We start from the raw sequence: 25,324 nt of genomic DNA, 5'->3' as shown, positions 1-25,324 counted from the left end.
TCTATGGGGATAGAGCGGGATAGTGGGATTATTTTGGGGATTGATACAGGGCTCTGGGGAGAGAGTGGGGCAGTGGGATTAGTTTGGGGATTGATACAGGGCTTTGGGGAGAGAGTGGGGCAGTGGGATTTGTTTGGGGATTGATACAGTGCTGTGGGGAGAGATCGGGACAGTGGGATTAGTTTGGGATTGATACAGGGTTATGGGGAGAGAGAGTGGGGCAGTGGGATTAGTATGGGAGTTGATTCAGGGCTCTGGGGAGAGATAGCGGGACAGTGCGATTAGTTTGGGGATTGATACAGGGTTATGGGGCGAGGGGGGGGCAGTGGGATTAGTTTGGGATTGATACAGGGCTTTGGGGAGAGAGCGGGACAGTGGGATTAGTTTGGGGATTGATACAGGGCTATGGGGAGAGAGCGGGGCAGTGGGATTAGTTTGGGGATTGATACAGGGCTGTGGGGAGTTAGTGGGGATAGTGGGATTAGTTTTGGGATTGATACCGGGCTATGGGGAGCGAGCGGGGAAGTGGGATTAGTTTTGGGATTGATACAGGGCTATGGTGTGAGATTGGGGCAGTGGGATTAGTTTGAGGATTGATACACAGCTATGAGGAGAGAGCGGGACAGTGGGATTAGTTTGGGTTTGATACAGGGCTATGGGGAGAGAGCGGGCGGACTATGGGATTTGTTTGGGGATTGATTCAGGGCTACGGGTATAGAGCGGTGCAGTGGGATTAGTTTGGGGATTGATACAGGGCTATGCCTAGTGAGCGGGGCAGTTGGATTAGTTTGGTGATTGATACAGGGCTATGGGGAGAGAGCGGGGAAGTGGGTTTAGTTTTGGATTGATACAGGGCTATGGGGAGAGAGTGGGACAGTGGGATTAGTCTTGGATTGATACAGGGCTATGGGGAGCGAGCGGGACAGTGGGTTTAGTTTGGGATTGATACAGGGCTATGGGGAGAGAGAGCGGGGCAGTGGGATTTTTTTGGGGATTGATACAGGGCTATGGGGAGAGAGAGCGGGACAGTGTGATTAGATTGGGGATTGATTCAGGGCTATGGGGAGAGAGCGGGGCATTGAGATTAGTTTGTGATTGATACAGGGCTATGGGGCGAGAGTGGGACTTCGGGATTAGTTTGGGATTGATACATGGCTATGGGGAGAGAGCGGGGCAGTGGGATTCGATTGAGGATTGATACTGGGCTATGGGGAGCGATAGTGTGGCAGTGGATTTAGTTTGTGGATTGATACAGGGCTATGTGGAGAGAGCAGAACAGTGGGATTTGTTTGGGGATTGTTTCAGGGCTATGGGTATAGAGCGGTGCAGTGGGATTTGTTTGGGGATTGATACAGGGCTATGGGGAGAGAGCGGGACAGTGGGTTTCGTCTCGGATTGGTACAGGGCTATGGGGAGAGAGTGGGACAGTGGGATTAGTCTCGGATTGATACAGGGCTATGGGGAGAGAGCGGGGCAGTGGGATTAGTTTGGGGATTGATACAGGGCTATGGGGAGAGAGCGGGACAGTGGGATTAGTTTGGGTATTGATATAGGGCTATGGTGACTGCGGGGCAGTGGGGTCAGTTTGGGGATTGATACAGGGCTATGGGGATAGAGCGGGGCAGTGGGATTAGTTTGGCGATTGGTACAGGGCTATTTGGAGAGAGCGGGGCAGTGAGATTAGTTTGGGGATTGATACAGGGTTATGTGGAGAGAGCGGAGCAGTGGGATTAGTTTAGGGATTGATTCAGGGCTATGGAGAGAGAGAGTGGGGCAGTGGGATTAGTTTGGGGATTGGTACAGGGCTATGGGGATAGAGCGGGGCAGTGGGATTAGTTTGGCGATTGGTACAGGGCTATTTGGAGAGAGCGGGGCAGTGAGATTAGTTTGGGGATTTATACAGGGCTATGAGGAGAGAGCGGGGCAGTGGGATTTGTTTGGGGATTTATACAGGGCTATGAGGAGAGAGCGGGACAGTGGGATTTGTTTGGGGATTCATCCAGGGCTATGGGGAAAGAGCGGGAAGTGGGATTAGTTTTGGGATTGGTACACTGCTATGGGGAGAGAGCTTGTCAGTGGGATTAGTTTGTGGACTGATACAGGGCTATGGGGAGAGAGCGGGGCAGTGGGATTATTTTGGGGATTGATACAGGGCTATGGGGAGAGAGCGGGGCAGTGAGATTAGTTTGGGGATTGATACAGGGCTATGGGGAGAGCGGTGGGCAGTGGGGTTAGTTTGGAATTGATATAGGGCTATGGGGAGAGATAGTGGGGCAGTGGGATTAGTTTGGGGATTGATACAGGGCTATGTGAGTCAGCCGGGCAGTGGGATTAGTTTGGGCTTGAAACAGGGCTATGGGGAGAGAGCGGGACAGTGGGATTAGTTTGGGGATTGATACAGGGCTATGGGGAGAGCGCGGGGTAGTGGGATTAGTTTGGGCTTTAAACAGGGCTGTGTGGAGTTAGTGGGGATAGTGGGATTAGTTTGGGGATTGATACAGGGCTATGAGGAGAGAGCTTGGAAGTGGGATTAGTTTTGGGATTGTTACACTGCTATGGGGAGAGAGGGCAGTGGGATTAGTTTGTGGATTGATACAGGGCTATGGGGAGTGAGCGGGGCAGTGGGATTAGTTTGGAGATTGATACAGGGCTATGGGGGGAGAGCAGGGGGACTATGGGATTTGTTTGGGGACTGATTCAGGGCTACGGGTATAGAGGGGTGCAGTGGGATTAGTTTGGGGATTGATACAGAGCTATGTGGAGTGAGAGGGGCAGTTGGATTAGTTTGGTGATTGATACAGGGCTATGGGGAGAGATCGGGGAAGTGGGTTTAGTTTTGGATTGATACTGGGCTATGGGGAGAGAGTGGGACAGTGGGATTAGTCTTGGATTGATACAGGGCTATGGGGAGAGAGCGGGGCAGTGGGATTAGTTTGGGGATTGATACAGTGCTATGGGGAGAGAGCGGGACAGTGGGATTAGTTTGGGATTGTTACTGGGCTATGGGGAGAGAGAGCGGGTCAGTGGGATTAGTTTGGGGATTGATACAGGGCTATGGGGAGTGAGAGCGGTACAGTGGGATTAGATTGGGGATTGATTCAGTGCTATGGGGAGAGAGCGGGGCATTGAGATTAGTTTGGGATTGATACAGGGCTATGGGGAGAGAGTGGGACTTTGGAATTAGTTTGGGATTGGTACATGGCTATGGGGAGAGAGCGGGGCAGTGGGATTCGATTGAGGATTGATTCTGGGCTATGGGGAGCTTTAGTGTGGCAGTGGGATTAGTTTGTGGATTGATACAGGGCTATGGGGAGAGAGCAGGACAGTGGGATTTGTTTGGGGATTGATACAGTGTTATGGGGAGAGAGCGGGGGTGCAGTGGGATTAGTTTGGGGATTGATTCAGGGCTTTGGGGAGAGAGCGGGGCAGTGGGTTTAGTCTTGGATTGGTGCAGGTCTATGGGGAGAGAGCGGGACAGTGGGATTAGTTTGGGGACTGGTACAGGGCTATGGGGAGAGAGCGGGGCAGTGGGATTAGTTTGGGGATTGATACAGGTCTATGGGGAGAGAGTGGGGCAGTGGGATTAGTTTTGGGATTGATACCGGGCTATGGGGAGCGAGCGGGGAAGTGGGATTAGTTTTGGGATTGATACAGGGCTATGGTGTGAGATTGGGGCAGTGGGATTAGTTTGAGGATTGATACACAGCTATGAGGAGAGAGCGGGACAGTGGGATTAGTTTGGGTTTGATACAGGGCTATGGGAGAGAGCGGGCGGACTATGGGATTTGTTTGGGGATTGATTCAGGGCTACGGGTATAGAGCGGTGCAGTGGGATTAGTTTGGGGATTGATACAGGGCTATGCCTAGTGAGCGGGGCAGTTGGATTAGTTTGGTGATTGATACAGGGCTATGGGGAGAGAGCGGGGAAGTGGGTTTAGTTTTGGATTGATACAGGGCTATGGGGAGAGAGTGGGACAGTGGGATTAGTCTTGGATTGATACAGGGCTATGGGGAGCGAGCGGGACAGTGGGTTTAGTTTGGGATTGATACAGGGCTATGGGGAGAGAGAGCGGGGCAGTGGGATTTTTTTGGGGATTGATACAGGGCTATGGGGAGAGAGAGCGGGACAGTGTGATTAGATTGGGGATTGATTCAGGGCTATGGGGAGAGAGCGGGGCATTGAGATTAGTTTGTGATTGATACAGGGCTATGGGGCGAGAGTGGGACTTCGGGATTAGTTTGGGATTGATACATGGCTATGGGGAGAGAGCGGGGCAGTGGGATTCGATTGAGGATTGATACTGGGCTATGGGGAGCGATAGTGTGGCAGTGGATTTAGTTTGTGGATTGATACAGGGCTATGTGGAGAGAGCAGAACAGTGGGATTTGTTTGGGGATTGTTTCAGGGCTATGGGTATAGAGCGGTGCAGTGGGATTTGTTTGGGGATTGATACAGGGCTATGGGGAGAGAGCGGGACAGTGGGTTTCGTCTCGGATTGGTACAGGGCTATGGGGAGAGAGTGGGACAGTGGGATTAGTCTCGGATTGATACAGGGCTATGGGGAGAGAGCGGGGCAGTGGGATTAGTTTGGGGATTGATACAGGGCTATGGGGAGAGAGCGGGACAGTGGGATTAGTTTGGGTATTGATATAGGGCTATGGTGACTGCGGGGCAGTGGGGTCAGTTTGGGGATTGATACAGGGCTATGGGGATAGAGCGGGGCAGTGGGATTAGTTTGGCGATTGGTACAGGGCTATTTGGAGAGAGCGGGGCAGTGAGATTAGTTTGGGGATTGATACAGGGTTATGTGGAGAGAGCGGAGCAGTGGGATTAGTTTAGGGATTGATTCAGGGCTATGGAGAGAGAGAGTGGGGCAGTGGGATTAGTTTGGGGATTGGTACAGGGCTATGGGGATAGAGCGGGGCAGTGGGATTAGTTTGGCGATTGGTACAGGGCTATTTGGAGAGAGCGGGGCAGTGAGATTAGTTTGGGGATTTATACAGGGCTATGAGGAGAGAGCGGGGCAGTGGGATTTGTTTGGGGATTTATACAGGGCTATGAGGAGAGAGCGGGACAGTGGGATTTGTTTGGGGATTCATCCAGGGCTATGGGGAAAGAGCGGGAAGTGGGATTAGTTTTGGGATTGGTACACTGCTATGGGGAGAGAGCTTGTCAGTGGGATTAGTTTGTGGACTGATACAGGGCTATGGGGAGAGAGCGGGGCAGTGGGATTATTTTGGGGATTGATACAGGGCTATGGGGAGAGAGCGGGGCAGTGAGATTAGTTTGGGGATTGATACAGGGCTATGGGGAGAGCGGTGGGCAGTGGGGTTAGTTTGGAATTGATATAGGGCTATGGGGAGAGATAGTGGGGCAGTGGGATTAGTTTGGGGATTGATACAGGGCTATGTGAGTCAGCCGGGCAGTGGGATTAGTTTGGGCTTGAAACAGGGCTATGGGGAGAGAGCGGGACAGTGGGATTAGTTTGGGGATTGATACAGGGCTATGGGGAGAGCGCGGGGTAGTGGGATTAGTTTGGGCTTTAAACAGGGCTGTGTGGAGTTAGTGGGGATAGTGGGATTAGTTTGGGGATTGATACAGGGCTATGAGGAGAGAGCTTGGAAGTGGGATTAGTTTTGGGATTGTTACACTGCTATGGGGAGAGAGGGCAGTGGGATTAGTTTGTGGATTGATACAGGGCTATGGGGAGTGAGCGGGGCAGTGGGATTAGTTTGGAGATTGATACAGGGCTATGGGGGGAGAGCAGGGGGACTATGGGATTTGTTTGGGGACTGATTCAGGGCTACGGGTATAGAGGGGTGCAGTGGGATTAGTTTGGGGATTGATACAGAGCTATGTGGAGTGAGAGGGGCAGTTGGATTAGTTTGGTGATTGATACAGGGCTATGGGGAGAGATCGGGGAAGTGGGTTTAGTTTTGGATTGATACTGGGCTATGGGGAGAGAGTGGGACAGTGGGATTAGTCTTGGATTGATACAGGGCTATGGGGAGAGAGCGGGGCAGTGGGATTAGTTTGGGGATTGATACAGTGCTATGGGGAGAGAGCGGGACAGTGGGATTAGTTTGGGATTGTTACTGGGCTATGGGGAGAGAGAGCGGGTCAGTGGGATTAGTTTGGGGATTGATACAGGGCTATGGGGAGTGAGAGCGGTACAGTGGGATTAGATTGGGGATTGATTCAGTGCTATGGGGAGAGAGCGGGGCATTGAGATTAGTTTGGGATTGATACAGGGCTATGGGGAGAGAGTGGGACTTTGGAATTAGTTTGGGATTGGTACATGGCTATGGGGAGAGAGCGGGGCAGTGGGATTCGATTGAGGATTGATTCTGGGCTATGGGGAGCTTTAGTGTGGCAGTGGGATTAGTTTGTGGATTGATACAGGGCTATGGGGAGAGAGCAGGACAGTGGGATTTGTTTGGGGATTGATACAGTGTTATGGGGAGAGAGCGGGGGTGCAGTGGGATTAGTTTGGGGATTGATTCAGGGCTTTGGGGAGAGAGCGGGGCAGTGGGTTTAGTCTTGGATTGGTGCAGGTCTATGGGGAGAGAGCGGGACAGTGGGATTAGTTTGGGGACTGGTACAGGGCTATGGGGAGAGAGCGGGGCAGTGGGATTAGTTTGGGGATTGATACAGGTCTATGGGGAGAGAGTGGGGCAGTGGGATTAGTTTGGGGATTGATACAGGTCTATGGGGAGAGAGCGGGGCAGTGGGATTAGTTTGGGGATTGATTCAGGGCTATGGGGAGAGAGCGGGGCAGTGGGATTAGTTTGGGGATTGATTCAGGGCTATGGAGAGAGAGTGGGGCAGTGGGATTAGTTTGGGGATTGATTCAGGGCTATGGGGAGAGAGCGGGGCAGTGGGATTAGTTTGGGGATTGATTCAGGGCTATGGGGAGAGAGTGGGGCAGTGGGATTAGTTTGGGGACTGGTACAGGGCTATGGGGGGAGAGCGGGACAGTGGGTTTTGTTTGGGGATTGATACAGGGCTATGGTGAGAGCGGGGCAGTGGGATTAGATTGTAAAGTTTTTATTCTCTCATTCTTAACCCAGTGAATGTGTAAAGTTTAGTTTAATCTGTGAACGTTGCTAACACTTGCTGACCTGTCATTACAGGAGCCCAGTCTGTACACGGTGAAAGCAATTTTTATCATGGACAATGATGGGGAACGAATCCTCGCTAAGGTATCATGTCCGTCCCTTTACCTGTTCTGTTTGTCACCCTCACTCTGTCCTGCCACTCCCCTCTCCAACGTTCAGACCTCCCCTGCTTCCCCTCCCCCTTCCCTTGCCCCCTCCCTCTTCCCCCCCGGCCCCCTCCCTCTTCCTCCCTCTCTGTCCTCCCCTTCCTCCTGTCTCGCTCGTGCTGTCCCTGTCTGTCCGTCTCTGTCTCTCTCGTTCGGCCCTCCCCCTCTCTCGCTCGTCCCCCCCTCTCTCGCTCGTCCCCCCCTCTCTCGCTCGTCCCCCCCCCTCACGCTCGGCCCCCACTCTCTCGCTCGGCCCCCCCTCTCTCGCTCTGCGCCTCTCTCTTGTCTCTCGCTCTGCGCCTCTCTCTTGTCTCTCGCTCTGCGCCTCTCTCTCTTGTCTCTCGCTCTGCGCCTCTCTCTCTTGTCTCTCGCTCTGCGCCTCTCTCTCTTGTCTCTCGCTCTGCGCCTCTCTGTCTTGTCTCTCGCCCTGCGCCTCTCTCTCTGTCTCTCGCTTGCTCACTCTCTCGCTCTCTCTCTCGCCCTCTGCGCCTCTCTCTCTCTGTGTCTCCCACTCACCCACCCGCGATCGTTTCTGTCACACGCCTGCGCCATTAACTTCAGCTGTCTGTCTCCCCCTGTCTCGCAGTATTATGACAACACCTACCCATCAGTCAAGGAGCAGAAGGCCTTTGAGAAGAACATCTTCAACAAGACACACCGTACAGACAGTAAGTCTTTTAGCTCGCTCCCTGGATTTCATTGAGGAGCGTTGTGCTGCAGGGTGGAGGGGTGGAGGGAAGGAGAGAGTGTTTGTTTCCCATCTGGCTGGGGTTATGAGGTGGGTTGGGGGATGAATGGGTTAGGGTTAGGGTTAGGGAAAAGTGGTGGGTCAAAGACTCCCAAGATTACAGCTGAGTGCTTTGGGGTGATAGCAGGAAGCACCTCCTAACACAGGCTCAAGGGGCTGAATGGCCTCCTATTCCTGTGTAACAGGCTCGAGGAAGATGGGCTGAATGGCCTCCTCCTGTTCCTGTGTAACAGGCTCGAGGAGGATGGGCTGAATGGCCTCCTCCTGTTCCTGTGTAACCGGCTCGAGGAGGATGGGCTGAGTGGCCTCCTCCTGTTCCTGTGTAACCGGCTCGAGGAGGATGGGCTGAATGGCCTCCTCCTGTTCCTGTGTAACAGGCTCGAGGAGGTTGGGGGCTGAATGGCCTCCTCCTGTCCCTGTGTAACAGGCTCAAGGGGGATGGGCTGAATGGCTTTGTTCTGTTCCTCCTGTAACTACCATATTTTCCTTTCTAGGTGAGATTGCTCTTCTCGAGGGTCTGACCGTGGTGTACAAGAGCAACATCGATCTCTATTTCTATGTCATTGGCAGCTCACATGAGAATGAGGTGAGTGAGACTTTAATCCAGCCTGTCTCTCAAAACTGCGATATCTTTTGCATCATGACACTTGAGTGGAGTGCCGCACTGTCGGAGGGTCAGTGCTGAGGGAGTGCCGCACTGTGGGAGGGTCAGTGCTGAGGGAGAGCCGCACTGTGGGAGGCTCAGTGCTGAGGGAGAGCCGCACTGTCGGAGGCTCAGTGCTGAGGGAGCGCCGCACTGTCGGAGGGTCAGTGCTGAGGGAGAGCCGCACTGTCGGAGGGTCAGTGCTGAGGGAGAGCCGCACTGTTAGAGGGTCAGCGCTGAGGGAGAGCCGCACTGTCGGAGGGTCAGCGCTGAGGGAGAGCCGCACTGTCGGAGGGTCAGTGCTGAGGGAGAGCCGCACTGTTAGAGGGTCAGCGCTGAGGGAGAGCCGCACTGTCGGAGGGTCAGCGCTGAGGGAGCGCCGCACTGTCGGAGGGTCAGCGCTGAGGGAGAGCCGCACTGTCGGAGGGTCAGTGCTGAGGGAGAGCCGCACTGTCGGAGGGTCAGTGCTGAGGGAGAGCCGCACTGTCGGAGGGTCAGTGCTGAGGGAGAGCCGCACTGTCGGAGGGTCAGTGCTGAGGGAGAGCCGCACTGTTAGAGGGTCAGTGCTGAGGGAGAGCCGCACTGTCGGAGGGTCAGTGCTGAGGGAGAGCCGCACTGTCGGAGGGTCAGTGCTGAGGGAGAGCCACACTGTCGGAGGGTCAACGCTGAGGGAGTGCCGCACTGTGGGAGGGTCAGCGCTGAGGGAGAGCCGCACTGTCGGATGGTCAGTGCTGAGGGAGAGCCGCACTGTCGGAGGGTCAGTGCTGAGGGAGAGCCGCACTGTCGGAGGGTCAGTGCTGAGGGAGAGCCGCACTGTTGGAGGGTCAGTGCTGAGGGAGAGCCGCACTGTCGGAGGGTCAGTGCTGAGGGAGAGCCGCACTGTCGGAGGGTCAGTGCTGAGGGAGAGCCGCACTGTCGGAGGGTCAGCGCTGAGGGAGCGCTGCAGTGTCGGAGGGTCAGTGCTGAGGGAGAGCCGCACTGTCGAAGGGTCAGCGCCGAGGGGACAGTGTTACGCTCAGGCGGAGGTGCAGGTTCAGGGACTGCCGTGGGGGAAAGAGGGGCCGGGAGTTCCCCCCCCCCCCCTCCCCCCCCCGCACCCCCCATGTCCAGTGGCTTAAACCACCTCCTTGAACCGTTCGTCGTGAGTTGGACACTGCGCAATGCTTATTATTCACAGGGCTGCTGGTGGGAGCTTGCCTGACTTAGCTGGCTGCGTTACTCCATTGGGACCTACCCTAGATTGTGAATAGCGCTGCTCGGTTAGACCCACCTCTCCCTATGGTGGAAACGTGTAGGTGTTGTGAACGATAACGCTCTCTCTCTCTCTCTCTCTCTCTCTTCCCCCCCCCCCCCCCCTGCAGTTAATGCTCGTAGCCGTGCTGAACTGCTTGTTCGACTCGCTCAGCCAGATGTTGAGGTAAGAGCCCGAGGCTTTCAAGGGGACGGAGGTGGTGTTCCCAGCTGCTGACCCCTGTTTGAGTCTTCCTGGACCTGTCCCAACGTAAGAAAGAGGGGGTTGAGGGGAGGAGGCCTTCTGCTTTGACCCCAGGCTGGGCTTGTATCCGCTGGAATTTAGAAGAGTGAGAGGCGACTCGATCGAAACCTATAAGATCCTGAGGGGGGTCTCGACAGGGTGGGTGTGGAGAAGATGTTTCCTCTTGTGGGAGGGGGGGGTCACTGTTTAAAAATAAGGGGGTCGCCCATTGAGGACAGAGACGAGGAGAAATGTTTTTTCTCTCCGAGGGGGGGTGGGCAAGTCTCTGGAACTCTCTTCCTCGAAAGTCGGTGGGAGCAGAGTCTCTGAATGTATTTAAGGCCGAGGTGGATGGATTCCTGATTGACAAGGAGGGGTGGGGGCGATGGGTTATCGGGGGGAACGTGGGGTTGAGGTTGCAATCAGGTCGGCCGCCATCATGTTGAATGGGGGTGGGGGGAGTGGGATCGAGCGGCCGGCTCCTGCTCCCGCTTGGCGGGTATGTACGAGACCGGACCTGGACAGGGGGTACTCCTGGTGTGGAGTGCTTCAGACGCAGCTGGTTGCTGACGTGACTGGAGTGGGTGGTGGGGGGAGCGCGCCGGGCAGTCTGTCATTCACCCTGCCCTTTACCTGGTTCCCCCCACCCCTCCCTTGCGCTGGGATTAAACACTTTGAACTCTGGTTGCAGGAAGAACGTGGAGAAGAGAACGCTCCTGGACAACATGGAAGCGGTGTTCCTGGCCATTGACGAGATCGTTGACGAAGGGTAGGTGACCTGAGGGACAGAAGCTTCGTCCTCCCCACTTCTTAAACCTTTGCCTGGTCCCTTCTTGTGGTTATAGGGAACAGGAAGAGGCCATTCAGGCCCCCCCCCTCCTCCTTGAGCCTGTTACACAGGAACAGGAGGAGGCTATTCAATCCCTCTTCCTCCTCGAGTCTGTTACACAGGAACAGGAGGAGGCCATTCAGCCCCTCTCCTCCTCGAGCTTGTTACAAAGGAACAGGAGGAGGCCATTCAGCCCCCCCCCACTCGAGCCTGTTACACAGGAACAGGAGGAGGCCATTCAGCCCCCTCCTCCTCCTTGAGCCAGTTCTGTTACTAAGTTAGATCACGACCCGATCTCTACCTTAACTCCATCCACCCACCTCGGTTCATTAACCCTTAACCCCCCTCCAATCCGCCAACAAAAGATTCTATCGGGTTGACGGGGAGAGAGCTCCTGATCCCCACCCACCCCTGCGCGAGGGAGCGCTTCCCCGACGTCAACCCTGAACTGGCCTAGCTCAGGTTTTGAGGTTCTTGCCCCCATGTTCTGGTCTCTCCCCAACTCTCCCCCCCCACCAGAGGAAAGGGTTTCTCTCTGTCGACCCCATCGAATCGTCCAAACGTCTCAGACTCCCCCCACCCCCTCGATCAGATTGCCCCTTAGACTCCGACGCCAGCCCAGTCCGTGCGACCCCTTCCTCGGAACTTATCCCTTTCAGCAACCCCCCCACCGGGATCGTTCTGGGTAATCTGCTGCTCCCCTTCTCCCCCTCCCTCCCTCCTTCTCCCAAGGCCGATATTTCCTTCCTGAGGTATGCGGTGCCCAGAACTGAAAACGGTTACCCCTGACGGGGTGGGGGGTGGGGGGGGGGGGGGTGGGGGGGGGGGGGGGGGGGGGGGGGGGGGGTGCGGGGGGGAGGGGGGGGGGGGTTGGGGTTTGGGGGGTGGTGGTACGTGTCTGATTGGAGCTTGATGCAACCATTCAGGGTCAGTACCCCGTCCCTTTGCGACCGAGGTGCGTCTGCTCGCTCGGAGCCAGAGGACTGAGTGGGGTGGGGTGGAGTGGGGTGGGGTGGGGTTGAGTTTGAGTTGGATTGAGCTGGGTTGGGTTGGGTTGAGCTGGGCTGGGTTGGGTTGAGCTGGGCTGGGTTGGGTTGAGCTGGGCTGGGTTGGGTTGAGCTGGGTTGGGTTGGCTTGAGCTGGGTTGGGTTGGGTTGAGCTGGGTTGGGTTGGGTTGAGCTGGGTTGGGTTGGGTTGAGCTGGGCTGGGTTGGGTTGAGCTGGGCTGGGTTGGGTTGAGCTGGGTTGGGTTGGGTTGAGCTGGGTTGGTTTGGGTTGAGCTGTGTTGGGTTGGGTTGAGCTGTGTTGGATTGGGTTGAGCTGTGTTGGATTGGGTTGAGCTGTGTTGGATTGGGTTGAGCTGTGTTGGATTGGGTTGAGCTGTGTTGGATTGAGTTGAGCTGGGTTGGGTTGGGTTGTGCTGGGTTGGGTTGTGCTGGGTTGGGTTGGGTTGTGCTGGGTTGGGTTGTGCTGGGTTGGGGGGGGCGTTGGATTGTGCTGGGTTGGGGGGGGTTGGGTTGTGCTGGGTTGGGTTGGGTTGTGCTGGGTAGAGGAGGTGTTGGGTTTTGCTGGCTTGGCGGGGGTGTTGGGTTGTGCTGGGTTGGGTGGGGTTTGATTTGGGTTGGGTTGTGCTTGGTTTGGTTGGGTGGGGGGTGTTGTGCTGTGCTGGGTTGGGTTGTGCTGTGCTGGGTTGGGTTGTGCTGTGCTGGGTTGGGTTGTGCTGTGCTGGGTTGGGTTGTGCTGTGTTGGGTTGGGTTGTGCTGTGTTGGGTTGGGTTGTGCTTGGTGGGGTTGGGTTGTGCTGGGTTGGGTTGGGTTGTGCTGGGTTGGGTTGGGTTGTGCTGGGTTGGGTTGGGTTGTGTTGGGTTGGGTTGTGCTGGGTTGGGTTGTGCTGTGCTGGGTTGGGTTGGGTTGTGCTGTGTTGGGTTGGGTTGTGCTGTGTTGGGTTGGGTTGTGCTGTGTTGGGTTGGGTTGTGCTGTGTTGGGTTGTGCTGTGTTGGGTTGTGCTGTGTTGGGTTGTGCTGTGTTGGGTTGGGCTGTGTTGGGTTGGGCTGTGTTGGGTTGGGCTGTGCTGGGTTGGGCTGTGCTGGGTTGGGTTGGGCTGTGCTGGGTTGGGTTGGGCTGTGCTGGGTTGGGTTGGGCTGTGCTGGGTTGGGTTGGGCTGTGCTGGGTTGGGTTGTGCCGTGTTGGGTTGGGTTGTGCTGTGTTGGTTGGGTGGGGCTGTGTTGGGTTGGGTTGTGCTGTGTTGAGCTGGGTTGTGTTGGGTTGGGTTGTACTGTGTTGCGTTGGGTTGTGCTGTTTTGGGTTGGGTTGTGCTGTTTTGGTTTGGGTTGTGCTGGGTTGGTTGGGTTGTGTTGGGTTGGGTTATGCTGTGTTGGGTGGGGTTGTGCTGTGTTGGGTGGGGTTGTGCTGTGTTGGGTTGGGTTGTGCTGGGTTGGTTGGGTGGGGTTGTGCTGGGTTGGGTTGGGTTGTGCTGTGTTGGGTTGGGTTGTGCTGGGTTGGGTTGGGTTGTGCTGGGTTGGGTTGGGTTGTGCTGGGTTGGGTTGGGTTGTGCTGGGTTGGGTTGGGTTGTGCTGTGTTGGGTTGGGTGGGGCTGTGTTGCGCTGTGTTGGGTTGGGTTGTGCTGGGTTGGGTTGTGCTGGGTTGGGTTGTGCTGGGTTGGGTTGTGCTGGGTTGGGTTATGCTGGGTTGGGTTATGCTGGGTTGGGTTATGCTGGGTTGGGTTGTGCTTTGTTGGGTTGTGCTGGGTTGGGTGGGGGTTGGGTTGGGTTGTGCTGGATTGGGTGGGGTTTGGGTTGGGTTGGGTTGTGCTGGGTTGGGTGGGGGTTGGGTTGGGTTGTGCTGGGTTGGGTGGGGTTTGGGTTGGGTTGGGTGGTGCTGGGTTGGGTGGGGTTTGGGTTGGGTTGTGCTCGGTTTGGTTGGGTGGGGGGGTGTTGGGCAGTGTTGGGTTGGGCTGTACTGGGTTGGGGGCCGTTGGGTTGTGCTGGGTTGGGGGCCGTTGGGTTGTGCTGGGTTGGGGGCCGTTGGGTTGTGCTGGGTTGGGGGCCGTTGGGTTGTGCTGGGTTGGGGGCCGTTGGGTTGTGCTGGGTTGGGGGCCGTTGGGTTGTGCTGGGTTGGGGGCCGTTGGGTTGTGCTGGGTTGGGGGCCGTTGGGTTGTGCTGGGTTGGGGGCCGTTGGGTTGTGCTGGGTTGGGGGGGTTTGTGTTGTGCTGGGTTGGGGGGGCTTTGGGTTGTGCTGGGTTGGGGGGGTTTGGGTTGTGCTGGGTTGGGGGGTGTTGGGTTGTGCGGGGTTTGAGGGGTTGGGTTGTGCTGGGTTGGGGAGGTTGGGCTGTGCTGGTTTGGGCTGTGCTGGGTTGGCCTGGGTTGGATTGGGTTGTGCTGGGTTGGGGAGGTTGGGCTGTGCTAGGTTGGGCTGTGCTGGGTTGGGCTGTGCTGGGTTGGGCTGTGCTGGGTTGGGCTGTGCTGGGTTGGGCTGTGCTGGGTTGGGCTGTGCTGGGTTGGGCTGTGCTGGGTTGGGCTGTGCTGGGTTGGGCTGTGCTGGGTTGGGCTGTGCTGGGTTGGGCTGTGCTGGGTTGGGCTGTGCTGGGTTGGGCTGTGCTGGGTTGGGCTGTGCTGGGTTGGGCTGTGCTGGGTTGGGTTGTGCTGGGTTGGGGAGGTTGGGCTGTGCTGGGTTGGGTTGGGTTGTGCTGGGTTGGGTTGTGCTGGGTTGGTTTGTGCTGGGTTGGTTTGTGCTGGGTTGGTTTGTGCTGGGTTGGGTTGTGCTGGGTTGGGGAGGTTGGGCTATGCTGGGTTGGTTTGTGCTGGGTTGGGCTGTGCTGGGTTGGGTTGGGTTGTGCTGGGTTGGGTTGGGTTGTGCTGGTTTGGGTTGTGCTGGGTTGGGTTGTGCTGGGTTGGGTTGTGCTGGGTTGGGTTGTGCTGGGTTGGGTTGTGCTGGGTTGGGTTGTGCTGGGTTGGGGAGGTTGGGCTGTGCTGGGTTGGGTTGTGCTGGGTTGGGCTGTGCTGGGTAGGGCTGTGCTGGGTAGGGCTGTGCTGGGTAGGGCTGTGCTGGGTAGGGCTGTGCTGGGTAGGGCTGTGCTGGGTTGGGCTGTGCTGGGTTGGGCTGTGCTGGGTTGGGCTGTGCTGGGTTGGGCTGTGCTGGGTTGGGCTGTGCTGGGTCGGGCTGTGCTGGGTCGGGCTGTGCTGGGTTGGGGAGGTTGGGTTGTGCTGGGTTGGGGAGGTTGGGTTGTGCTGGGTTGGGGAGGTTGGGTTGTGCTGGGTTGGGTTGGGTTGTGCTGGGTTGGGGGGGCATTGGGCTGTGCTGGGTTGGGGAGGTTGGGTTGTGCTGGGTTGGGTTGGGTTGTGCTGGGTTGGGGGGGCATTGGGCTGTGCTGGGTTGGGGAGGTTGGGTTGTGCTGGGTTGGGTTGGTTTGTGCTGGGTTGGGGGGGCGTTGGGCTAGGTTGGGTTGTGCTGGGTTGGGGAGGTTGGGCTGTGCTGGGTTGGGGAGGTTGGGCTGTGTTGGGCTGGGCTGTGTTGGGCTGGGCTGTGTTGGGCTGGGCTGGGTTATGCTGGGTTGGGCTGTGCTGGGTTGGGTTGTGCTGGGTTGGGTTGTGCTTTGTTGGGTTGTGCTGGGTTGGGTGGGGGTTGGGTTGGTTTGTGCTGGGTTGGGTGGGGTTTGGGTTGGGTTGGGTTGTGCTGGGTTGGGTGGGGTTTGGGTTGGGTTGGGTGGTGCTGGGTTGGGTGGGGTTTGGGTTGGGTTGGGTGGTGCTGGGTTGGGTGGGGTTTGGGTTGGGTTGTGCTCGGTTTGGTTGGGTGGGGGGGTGTTGGGCAGTGTTGGGTTGGGTTGTACTGGGTTGGGGGCCGTTGGGTTGTGCTGGTTTGGGGGCCGTTGGGTTGTGCTGGTTTGGGGGCCGTTGGGTTGTGCTGGGTTGGGTTGTGCTGGGTTGGGTTGTACTGGGTTGGGTTGTGGTGGGTTGGGGAGGTTGGGCTGTGCTGGGTTGGGCTGTGCTGGGTTGGGTTGTGCTGGGTTGGGCTGTGCTGCGTCGGGCTGTGCTGGGTTGGGCTGTGCTGGGTTGGGCTGTGCTGGGTTGGGCTGTGCTGGGTTGGGCTGTGCTGGGTTGGGCTGTGCTGGGTTGGGCTGTGCTGGGTTGGGCTGTGCTGGGTCGGGCTGTGCTGGGTTGGGGAGGTTGGGTTGTGCTGGGTTGGGGAGGTTGGGTTTTGCTGGGTTGGGGAGGTTGGGTTGTGCTGGGTTGGGTTGGGTTGTGCTGGGTTGGGGGGGCATTGGGCTGTGCTGGGTTGGGGAGGTTGGGTTGTGCTGGGTTGGGTTGGGTTGTGCTAGGTTGGGGGGGCGTTGGGCTAGGTTGGGTTGTGCTGGGTTGGGGAGGTTGGGCTGTGCTGGGTTGGGGAGGTTGGGCTGTGTTGGGCTGGGCTGGGTTATGCTGGGTTGGGCTGTGCTGGGTTGGGCTGTGCTGGTTTGGGTTGTGCTGGGTTGGGTTGTGCTGGGTTGGGTTGTGCTGGGTTGGGTTGTGCTGGGTTGGGTTGTGCTGGGTTGGGTTGTGCTGGGTTGGGTTGTGCTAGGTTGGGTTGTGCTGGGTTGGGTTGTGCTGGGTTGGGTTGTGCTGGGTTGGGTTGTGCTGGGTTGGGTTGTGCTGGGTTGGGTTGTGCTGGGTTGGGTTGTGCTGGGTTGGGTTGTGCTGTGTTGGGTTGTGCTGTGTTGGGTTGTGCTGTGCTGGGTTGGGTTGTGCTGTGCTGGGTTGGGTTGGGCTGTGCTGTGTTGGGTTGGGTTGTGCTGGGTTGGGTTGGGTTGTGCTGGGTTGGGTGGGGTTTGGGTTGGGTTGTGCTGGGTTGGGTGGGATTTGGGTTGGGTTGGGTGGTGCTTGGTTGGGTGGGGTTTGGGTTGGGTTGGGTGGTGCTGGGTTGGGTGGGGTTTGGGTTGGGTTGTGCTCGGTTTGGTTGGGTGGGGGGATGTTGGACAGTGTTGGGTTGGGTTGTACTGGGTTGGGGGCCGTTGGGTTGTGCTGGGTTGGGGGCCGTTGGGTTGTGCTGGATTGGGGGCCGTTGGGTTGTGCTGGATTGGGGGCCGTTGGGTTGTGCTGGGTTGGGGGGGTTTGGGTTGTGCTGGGTTGGGGGGGCGTTGGGTTGTACGGGGTTTGAGGGGTTGGGTTGTGCTGGGTTGGGGAGGTTGGGCTGTGCTGGGTTGGGCTGTGCTGGGTTGGGGAGGTTGGGCTGGGCTGGGTTGGGTTGTGCTGGGTTGGGTTGGGCTGTGCTGGGTTGGGGAGTTTGGGCTGTGCTGGGTTGGGTTGTGCTGGGTTGGGGGGGTTGGGCTGTGCTGGGTTGGGCTGTGCTGGGTTGGGTTGGGCTGGGTTGGGGAGGTTGGGTTGTGCTGGGTTGGGGAGGTTGGGTTGTGCTGGGTTGGGGAGGTTGGGTTGTGCAGGGTTGGGTTGGGTTGTGCTAGGTTGGGTTGGGTTGTGCTAGGTTGGGGGGGCGTTGGGCTGGGTTGGGTTGTGCTGGGTTGGGGAGGTTGTGCTGTGCTGGGTTGGGTTGTGCTGGGTTGGGCTGTGCTGGGTTGGGTTGTGCTGGGTTGGCTGTGCTGGGTTGGGCTGTGCTGGGTTGGGCTGTGCTGGGTTGGGCTGTGCTGGGTTGGGCTGTGCTGGGTTGGGCTGTGCTGGGTTGGGCTGTGCTGGGTTGGGCTGTGCTGGGTTGGGCTGTGCTGGGTTGGGTTGTGCTGGGTTGGGGAGGTTGGGCTGTGTTGGGCTGGGCTGGGCTGGGTTATGCTGGGTTGGGCTGTGCTGGGTTGGGTTGTGCTGGGTTGGGTGGGGGTTGGGTTGGGTTGTGCTGGGTTGGGTTGTGCTGGGTTGGGTGGGGGTTGGGTTGGGTTGTGCTGGGTTGGGTGGGGGTTGGGTTGGGTTGTGCTGGGTTGGGTTGTGCTGGGTTGGGTGGGGGTTGGGTTGGGTTGTGCTGGGTTGGGTTGTGCTGGGTTGGGTTGTGCTGGGTTGGGTTGTGCTGGGTTGGGTGGGGTTTGGGTTGGGTTGTGCTGGGTTGGGTTGTGCTGGGTTGGGTTGTGCTGGGTTGGGTTGTGCTGGGTTGGGTTTTGTTGGGCTGTGTTGGGCTGGGTTGGGCTGTGCTGGGTTGGGCTGTGCTGGGTTGGGCTGTGCTGGGTTGGGCTGTGCTGGGTTGGGCTGTGCTGGGTTGGGTTGTGCTGGGTTGGGTTGTGCTGGGTTGGGCTGTGCTGGGTTGGGCTGTGCTGGGTTGGGTTGTGCTGGGTTGGGTGGGGGTTGGGTTGGGTTGTGCTGGGTTGGGTTGTGCTGGGTTGGGTGGTGTTTGGGTTGGGTTGGGTTGTGCTGGGTTGGGTGGGGTTTGGGTTGGGTTGGGTTGTGCTGGGTTGGGTGGGGTTTGGGTTGGGTTGGGTTGTGCTGGGTTGGGTGGGGTTTGGGTTGGGTTGGGTGGTGCTGGGTTGGGTGGGGTTTGGGTTGGGTGGTGCTGGGTTGGGTGGCGTTTGGGTTGGGTTGGGTGGTGCTGGGTTGGGTGGGGTTTGGGTTGGGTTGTGCTCGGTTTGGTTGGGTGGGGGGGTGTTGGGCAGTGTTGGGTTGGGTTGTACTGGGTTGGGGGCCGTTGGGTTGTGCTGGGTTGGGGGCCGTTGGGTTGTGCTGGGTTGGGGGCCGTTGGGTTGTGCTGGGTTGGGGGCCGTTGGGTTGTGCTGGGTTGGGGGGGTTTGGGTTGTGCTGGGTTGGGGGGGCGTTGGGTTGTGCTGGGTTTGAGGGGTTGGGTTGTGCTGGGTTGGGGAGGTTGGGCTGTGCTGGGTTGGGCTGTGCTGGGTTGGGCTGTGCTGGGTTGGGCTGTGCTGGGTCGGGCTGTGCTGGGTTGGGGAGGTTGGGCTGTGCTGGGTTGATTTGGGTTGTGCTGGGTTGCTTTGTGCTGGGTTGGGTTGGGTTGTGCTGGGTTGGGGAGGTTGGGCTGTGCTGGGTTGGTTTGTGCTGGGTTGGTTTGTGCTGGGTTGGGTTGTGCTGGGTTGGGGTGATGGGTTGTGCTGGGTCGGGCTGTGCTGGGTTGGGCTGTGCTGGGTCGGGCTGTGCTGGGTCGGGCTGTGCTGGGTCGGGCTGTGCTGGGTCGGGCAGTGCTGGGTTGGGGAGGTTGGGTTGTGCTGGGTTGGGGAGGTTGGGTTGTGCTGGGTTGGGGAGGTTGGGTTGTGCTGGGGTTGGGGAGGTTGGGTTGTGCTGGGTTGGTTTGGGTTGTGCTGGGTTGGGGGGGCATTGGGCTGTGCTGGGTTGAGTTGTGCTGGGTTGGGGAGGTTGGGATGTGCTGGGTTGGGGAGGTTGGGCTGTGCTGGGTTGGGTTGGGTTGTGCTAGGTTGGGGGGGTGTTGGGCTAGGTTGGGTTGTGCTGGGTTGGGGAGGTTGGGCTGTGCTGGGTTGGGGGCCGTTGGGTTGTGCTGGGTTGGGGGGGTTTGGGTTGTGCTGGGTTGGGGGGGCGTTGGGTTGTGCTGGGTTTGAGGGGTTGGGTTGTGCTGGGTTGGGGAGGTTGGGCTGTGCTGGGTTGGGCTGTGCTGGGTTGGGCTGTGCTGGGTCGGGCTGTGCTGGGTTGGGGAGGTTGGGCTGTGCTGGGTTGATTTGGGTTGTGCTGGGTTGCTTTGTGCTGGGTTGGGTTGGGTTGTGCTGGGTTGGGGAGGTTGGGCTGTGCTGGGTTGGTTTGTGCTGGGTTGGTTTGTGCTGGGTTGGGTTGTGCTGGGTTGGGGTGATGGGTTGTGCTGGGTCGGGCTGTGCTGGGTCGGGCTGTGCTGGGTTGGGCTGTGCTGGGTCGGGCTGTGCTGGGTCGGGCTGTGCTGGGTCGGGCTGTGCTGGGTCGGGCAGTGCTGGGTTGGGGAGGTTGGGTTGTGCTGGGTTGGGGAGGTTGGGTTGTGCTGGGTTGGGGAGGTTGGGTTGTGCTGGGTTGGGGAGGTTGGGTTGTGCTGGGTTGGGTTGGGTTGTGCTGGGTTGGGGGGGCATTGGGCTGTGCTGGGTTGAGTTGTGCTGGGTTGGGGAGGTTGGGATGTGCTGGGTTGGGGAGGTTGGGCTGTGCTGGGTTGGGTTGGGTTGTGCTAGGTTGGGGGGGTGTTGGGCTAGGTTGGGTTGTGCTGGGTTGGGGAGGTTGGGCTGTGCTGGGTTGGGGAGGTTGGGCTGTGTTGGGCTGGGCTGGGTTATGCTGGGTTGGGCTGTGCTGGGTTGGGTTGGGTTGTGCCGGGTTGGGTTGTGCTGGGTTGGGTTGTGCTGGGTTGGGTTGTGCTTTGTTGGGTTGTGCTGGGTTGGGTGGGGGTTGTGTTGGGTTGTGCTGGGTTGGGTGGGGGTTGGGTTGGGTGGTGCTGGGTTGGGTGGAGTTTGGGTTGGGTTGTGCTCGGTTTGGTTGGGTGGGGGGGGTGTTGGGCAGTGTTGGGTTGGGTTGTACTGGGTTGGGGGCCGTTGGGTTGTGCTGGGTTGGGCTGTGCTGGGTTGGGGAGGTTGGGCTGTGCTGGGTTGGTCTGTGCTGGGTTGGTTTGTGCTGGGTTGGGGAGGTTGGGCTGTGCTGGGTTGGGTTGTGCTGGGTTGGGGAGGTTGGGCTGTGCTGGGTTGGGGAGGTTGGGCTGTGCTGGGTTGGTTTGTGCTGGGTTGGGGAGGTTGGGCTGTGCTGGGTTGGGGGGGGGTTGGGTTGTGCTGGGTTGGGGGGATGGGTTGTGCTGGGTTGGTTTGTGCTGGGTTGGGGAGGTTGGGCTGTGCTGGGTTGGGGGGGGGGTTGGGTTGTGCTGGGTTGGGGGGATGGGTTGTGCTGGGTTGGGTTGTGCTGTGTTGGGCTGTGCTAGGTCGGGCTGTGCTGGGTTGGGTTGTGCTGGGTTGGGGAGGTTGGGTTGTGCTGGGTTGGGGAGGTTGGGTTGTGCTGGGTTGGGTTGGGTTGTGCTAGGTTGGGGGGGTGTTGGGCTAGGTTGGGTTGTGCTGGGTTGGGGAGGTTGGGCTGTGTTGGGCTGGGCTGGGTTATGCTGGGTTGGGGAGGTCGGGCTGTGCTGGGTTGGGCTGTGCTGGGTTGGGTTGTGCTGGGTTGGGGAGGTTGGGTTGTGCTCGGTTGGGGAGGTTGGGTTGTGCTGGGTTGGGTTGGGTTGTGCTGGGTTGGGGGGGCATTGGGCTGTGCTGGGTTGAGTTGTGCTGGGTTGGGGAGGTTGGGCTGTGCTGGGTTGTGCTGGGTTGGGGAGGTTGGGCTGTGCTGGGTTGGGGAGGTTGGGATGTGCTGGGTTGGGGAGGTTGGGTTGGGTTGTGCTGGGTTGGGGGGGGCGTTGGGCTGTGCTGGGTTGGGCTGTGCTGTGTTGGGGAGGTTGGGATGTGCTGGGTTGGGGAGGTTGGGCTGTGCTGGGTTGGGGAGGTTGGGCTGTGCTGGGTCGGGCTGTGCTGGGTCGGGCTGTGCTGGGTCGGGCTGTGCTGGGTCGGGCTGTGCTGGGTCGGGCTGTGCTGGGTTGGGGAGGTTGGGTTGTGCTGGGTTGGGGAGGTTGGGTTGTGCTGGGTTGGGGAGGTTGGGTTGTGCTGGGTTGGGTTGGGTTGTGCTGGGTTGGGGGGGCATTGGGCTGTGCTGGGTTGAGTTGTGCTGGGTTGGGGAGGTTGGGCTGTGCTGGGTTGGGGAGGTTGGGCTGTGCTGGGTTGGGTTGGGCTGTGCTGGGTTGGGGAGGTTGGGCTGTGCTGGGTTGGGGAGGTTGGGCTGTGCTGGGTTGGGGTGGTTGGGCTGTGCTGGGTTGGGGAGGTTAGGTTGTGCTGGGTTGGGGAGTTTGGGTTGTGCTGGGTTGGGGAGGTTGGGTTGTGCTGGGTTAGGTTGGGTTGGGTTGGGCTGTGCTGGGTTGGGGAGGTTGGGTTGTGCTGGGTTGTGCTGGGTTGGGTTCGGCTGTGCTGGGTCGGGCTGTGCTGGGTTGGACTGTGCTGGGTTGGGGAGGTTGGGTTGTGCTGGGTTGGGTTGGGTTGTGCTGGGTTGGGGAGGTTGGGCTGTGCTGGGTTGGGGAGGTTGGGCTGTGCTGGGTTGGGGGCCGTTGGGCTGTGTTGGGTTGGGGAGGTTGGGTTGTGCTGGGTTGGGGGGGCGTTGGGCTGTGCTGGGTTGGGCTGGGTTGGGGAGGTTGGGCTGTGCTGGGTTGGGGAGGTTGGGCTGTGCTGGGTTGGGGAGGTTGGGCTGTGCTGGGTTGGGGAGGTTGGGCTGTGCTGGGTTGGGGAGGTTGGGCTGTGCTGGGTTGGGGAGGTTGGGTTGTTCTGGGTTGGGTTGGGTTGTGCTGGGTTGGGGGGCGATGGGCTAGTTTGGGTTGTGCTGGGTTGGGGAGGTTGGGCTATGCTGGGTTAGGCTGTGCTGGGTTGGGGAGGTTGGGCTGGGCTGGGTTGTGCTGGGTTGGGCTGTGCTGGGTTGGGCTGTGCTGGGTTGGGTTGTGCTGGGTTGGGGAGGTTGGGCTGTGCTGGGTTGGGTTGGGCTGTGCTGGGTTGGGTTGTGCTGGGTTGGGTTGTGCTGGGTTGGGTTGTGCTGGGTTGGGCTGTGCTGGGTTGGGCTGTGCTCGGTTGGGTTGTGCTGTGTTGGGTTGGGTTGGGTTGTGCTGTGCTGGGTTGGGCTGTGCTGGGTTGGGCTGTGCTGGGTTGTGCTGGGTTGGGTTGTGCTGGGTTGTGCTGGGTTGGGCTGTGCTGGGTTGGGCTGTGCTGGGTTGGGCTGTGCTGGGTTGGGCTGTGCTGGGTTGGGCTGTTCTGGGTTGGGTTGGGCTGGGTTGGGTTGGGGGGTCGTTGGGTTGTGCTGGGTTGGGTTGGGTTGTGCTGGGTTGGGTTGGGTTGTGCTGGGTTGGGCCATTTTGGGTTGGGTTGGGGGGGCGTTTGGTTGTGCTGGGTTGGGGGGGGTTGTGTTGGGTTTGGGTTATGCTGGGTTGGGTTGTGCTGGGTTGGGTTGTGCTGGGTTGGGTGGGGGTTGGGTTGGGTTGTGCTGGGTTGTGCTGGGTTGGGTTGGGTTGGGTTGGGTTGTGCTGGGTTGGGTGGGGGTTGGGTTGGGTTGTGCTGGGTTGGGTGGGGTTTGGGTTGGGTTGGGTGGTGCTGGGTTGGGTGGGGTTTGGGTTGGTTTGTGCTCGGTTTGGTTGGGTGGGGGGGTGTTGGGCAGTGTTGGGTTGGGTTTTACTGGGTTGGGGGCAGTTGGGTTGTGCTGGGTTGGGGGCCGTTGGGTTGCGCTGGGTTGGGGTGGGTTGGGCTGTGCTGGGTTGAGGTGGGTTGTGCTGGGTTGAGGTGGGTTGTGCTGGGTTGGGTTGTGCTGGGTTGGGGTGGGTTGGGCTGGGTTGGGTTGGGGTGGGTTGTGTGGGTTGGGTTGGACTGTGCTGGGTTGGGTTGGACTGTGCTGGGTTGGGTTGGGCTGTGCTGGGTTGGGTTGTGCTGGGTTGTGCTGGGTTGTGCTGGGTTGGGTTGTGCTGGGTTGGGTTGTGTTGGGTTGGGTTGGGTTGCGCTGGGTTGGGTTGGACTGTGCTGGGTTGGGTTGGGCTGTGCTGGGTTGGGTTGTGCTGGGTTGCGCTGGGTTGTGCTGGGTTGTGCTGGGTTGGGTTGTGCTGGGTTGGGTTGGGTTGTGTTGGGTTGGGTTGGGTTGCGCTGGGTTGGGTTGGACTGTGCTGGGTTGGGTTGGGCTGTGCTGGGTTGGGTTGTGCTGGGTTGCGCTGGGTTGTGCTGGGTTGGGTTGGGTTGGGTTGGACTGTGCTGGGTTGGGGTGGGTTGTGCTGGGTTGGGTTGGGCTGGGTTGGGCTGTGCTGGGTTGGGTTGTGTTGGGTTGGGTTGGGCTGTGCTGGGTTGGGGAGGTTGGGTTGGGCTGTGCTGGGTTGGGGTGGGTTGGGCTGGGTTGTGCTGTGCTGGGTTGGGGAGGTTGGGTTGGGCTGTGCTGGGTTGGGTTGTGTTGGGCTGGGTTGGGTTGGGTTGGGCTAGGTTGGGCTGTGCTGGGTTGGGCTGTGCTGGGTTGGGTTGTGTTGGGTTGGGTTGGGCTGTGCTGGGTTGGGGAGGTTGGGTTGGGCTGTGCTGGGTTGGGGTGGGTTGGGCTGGGTTGTGCTGTGCTGGGTTGGGGAGGTTGGGTTGGGCTGTGCTGGGTTGGGTTGTGTTGGGCTGGGTTGGGCTGTGCTGGGTTGGGGAGGTTGGGTTGGGCTGTGCTGGGTTGGGCTGTGCTGGGTTGGGCTGTGCTGGGTTGGGGTGGGTTGGGCTGGGGTGGGTTGGGCTGGGTTGGGGGGTGCTGCGTGGGAAGGAGGGTATACCTGCTCTGAGGGACAGCGGGCACGTTAATGAGCTCCTTTCTCTCCACAGGGTCATCCTGGAAAGCGACCCACAGCCGGTGGTGCAAAGAGTAGCTTTGAGGGTAAGGCCAGCTGATGTATCTGTCTCCCCCACACCCTCCCCGATCGACTTTCTTCCTCCCCTCCGCTCCCCACTACTACCCCTCCCCCCCCCGCACCTCACAGAGCCCGCTCGTTCAGCGACTCTCCCCAGCCAGAGTGTGGAGGCTGCAACTGCACTGAGACTCCCCCGCTTTCTCTGCACCTCTCTCCCCTCCGCTCTCGCTCTCTGCCCCATCTCCGCTCTCTCTGCCCCGCTCTCTCTGCCCTGCTCTCTCTGCCCCGCTCTCTCTGCCCCGCTCTCTCTGCCCTGCTCTCTCTGCCCTGCTCTCTCTGCCCCGCTCTCTCTGCCCCGCTCTCTCTGCCCTGCTCTCTCTGGCCCGCTCTCTCCGCCCCTCCCCTCCCACGCTCTCTCCGCCACTCTCTTCCCTCCCACCCTCTCTCTGCCCCTCTCTCGCCTCCCTGCTCTCCGCATTGTGACTGCAGTGGGAAGCGCGTGACAGGGGAAAATGTTGACATGGGCTTTACCCAGTGAGGCCCGACAATGGGTAAATGATCCTCCCCTACCCCTCCACTGGCCCTCTACACACAGGCGCACGTACACCCACGTGGGTGAATCCCGTCCCCTCAATGTCACCTCGCTTGTCAGTGTGCCGCCTCGATGCTGTTTGTGGGCGAGAGAGGGAGAGAGTTTTTCCCTGTGGGTTTGACACACACCGTGTGCGATAGGGGAGTAAATCCTTTGTGTTTCTTGGTTTTTTTATTGCAGGCTGATGATGTCCCTCTTACAGAACAAACGGTGGCCCAGGTAAGTCTCGAGACAAAAGGTGTGTCTGCTTTCACCCCAGTGGCCTCCCTCCCCCTGCTCTCTCCGGCCCTCTCTCCACTTCCCCCCGCGCTCTCTGCACCTCTCCCCTACCCCGCTCTCTCTGCCCCTCTCTCCCCTTCCCCGCGCTCTCTCTGGCCCTCTCTCCACTTCCCCCCGCGCTCTCTGCCCCTCTCTCCCCTACCCCGGTCTCTCTGCCCCTCTGTCCCCTCCCTCACTCTCTCCGCCTCTCTCTCCCCTTCCCCGCTCTCTCCAGCCCTCTC

General features: G+C 59.3%; 1 protein-coding gene across 1 annotated transcript in view; it reads left to right on the top strand.

Annotated features, from left to right (window-relative positions):
• LOC121275065 (coatomer subunit zeta-1-like) overlaps window positions 1-25,324 on the top strand; it is a 78,211-nt gene that overhangs the window by 20,685 nt on the left and 32,202 nt on the right. Inside the window, exons 2-8 of the mRNA XM_041182460.1 lie at window positions 7,135-7,203; window positions 7,852-7,933; window positions 8,508-8,599; window positions 10,018-10,073; window positions 10,822-10,899; window positions 24,207-24,258; window positions 25,005-25,117. Of these exons, the coding sequence (XP_041038394.1) occupies window positions 7,135-7,203; window positions 7,852-7,933; window positions 8,508-8,599; window positions 10,018-10,073; window positions 10,822-10,899; window positions 24,207-24,258; window positions 25,005-25,117 (542 nt within the window). The remainder of the gene's footprint in view (window positions 1-7,134; window positions 7,204-7,851; window positions 7,934-8,507; window positions 8,600-10,017; window positions 10,074-10,821; window positions 10,900-24,206; window positions 24,259-25,004; window positions 25,118-25,324) is intronic.

Source organism: Carcharodon carcharias, assembly GCF_017639515.1.
Source record: "Carcharodon carcharias isolate sCarCar2 chromosome X unlocalized genomic scaffold, sCarCar2.pri SUPER_X_unloc_1, whole genome shotgun sequence".
NCBI lineage: Eukaryota > Metazoa > Chordata > Chondrichthyes > Lamniformes > Lamnidae > Carcharodon > Carcharodon carcharias.
The sequence above is the reverse complement of the archived record's forward strand: the minus strand, read 5'-3'. Positions and strand labels throughout refer to the sequence as shown.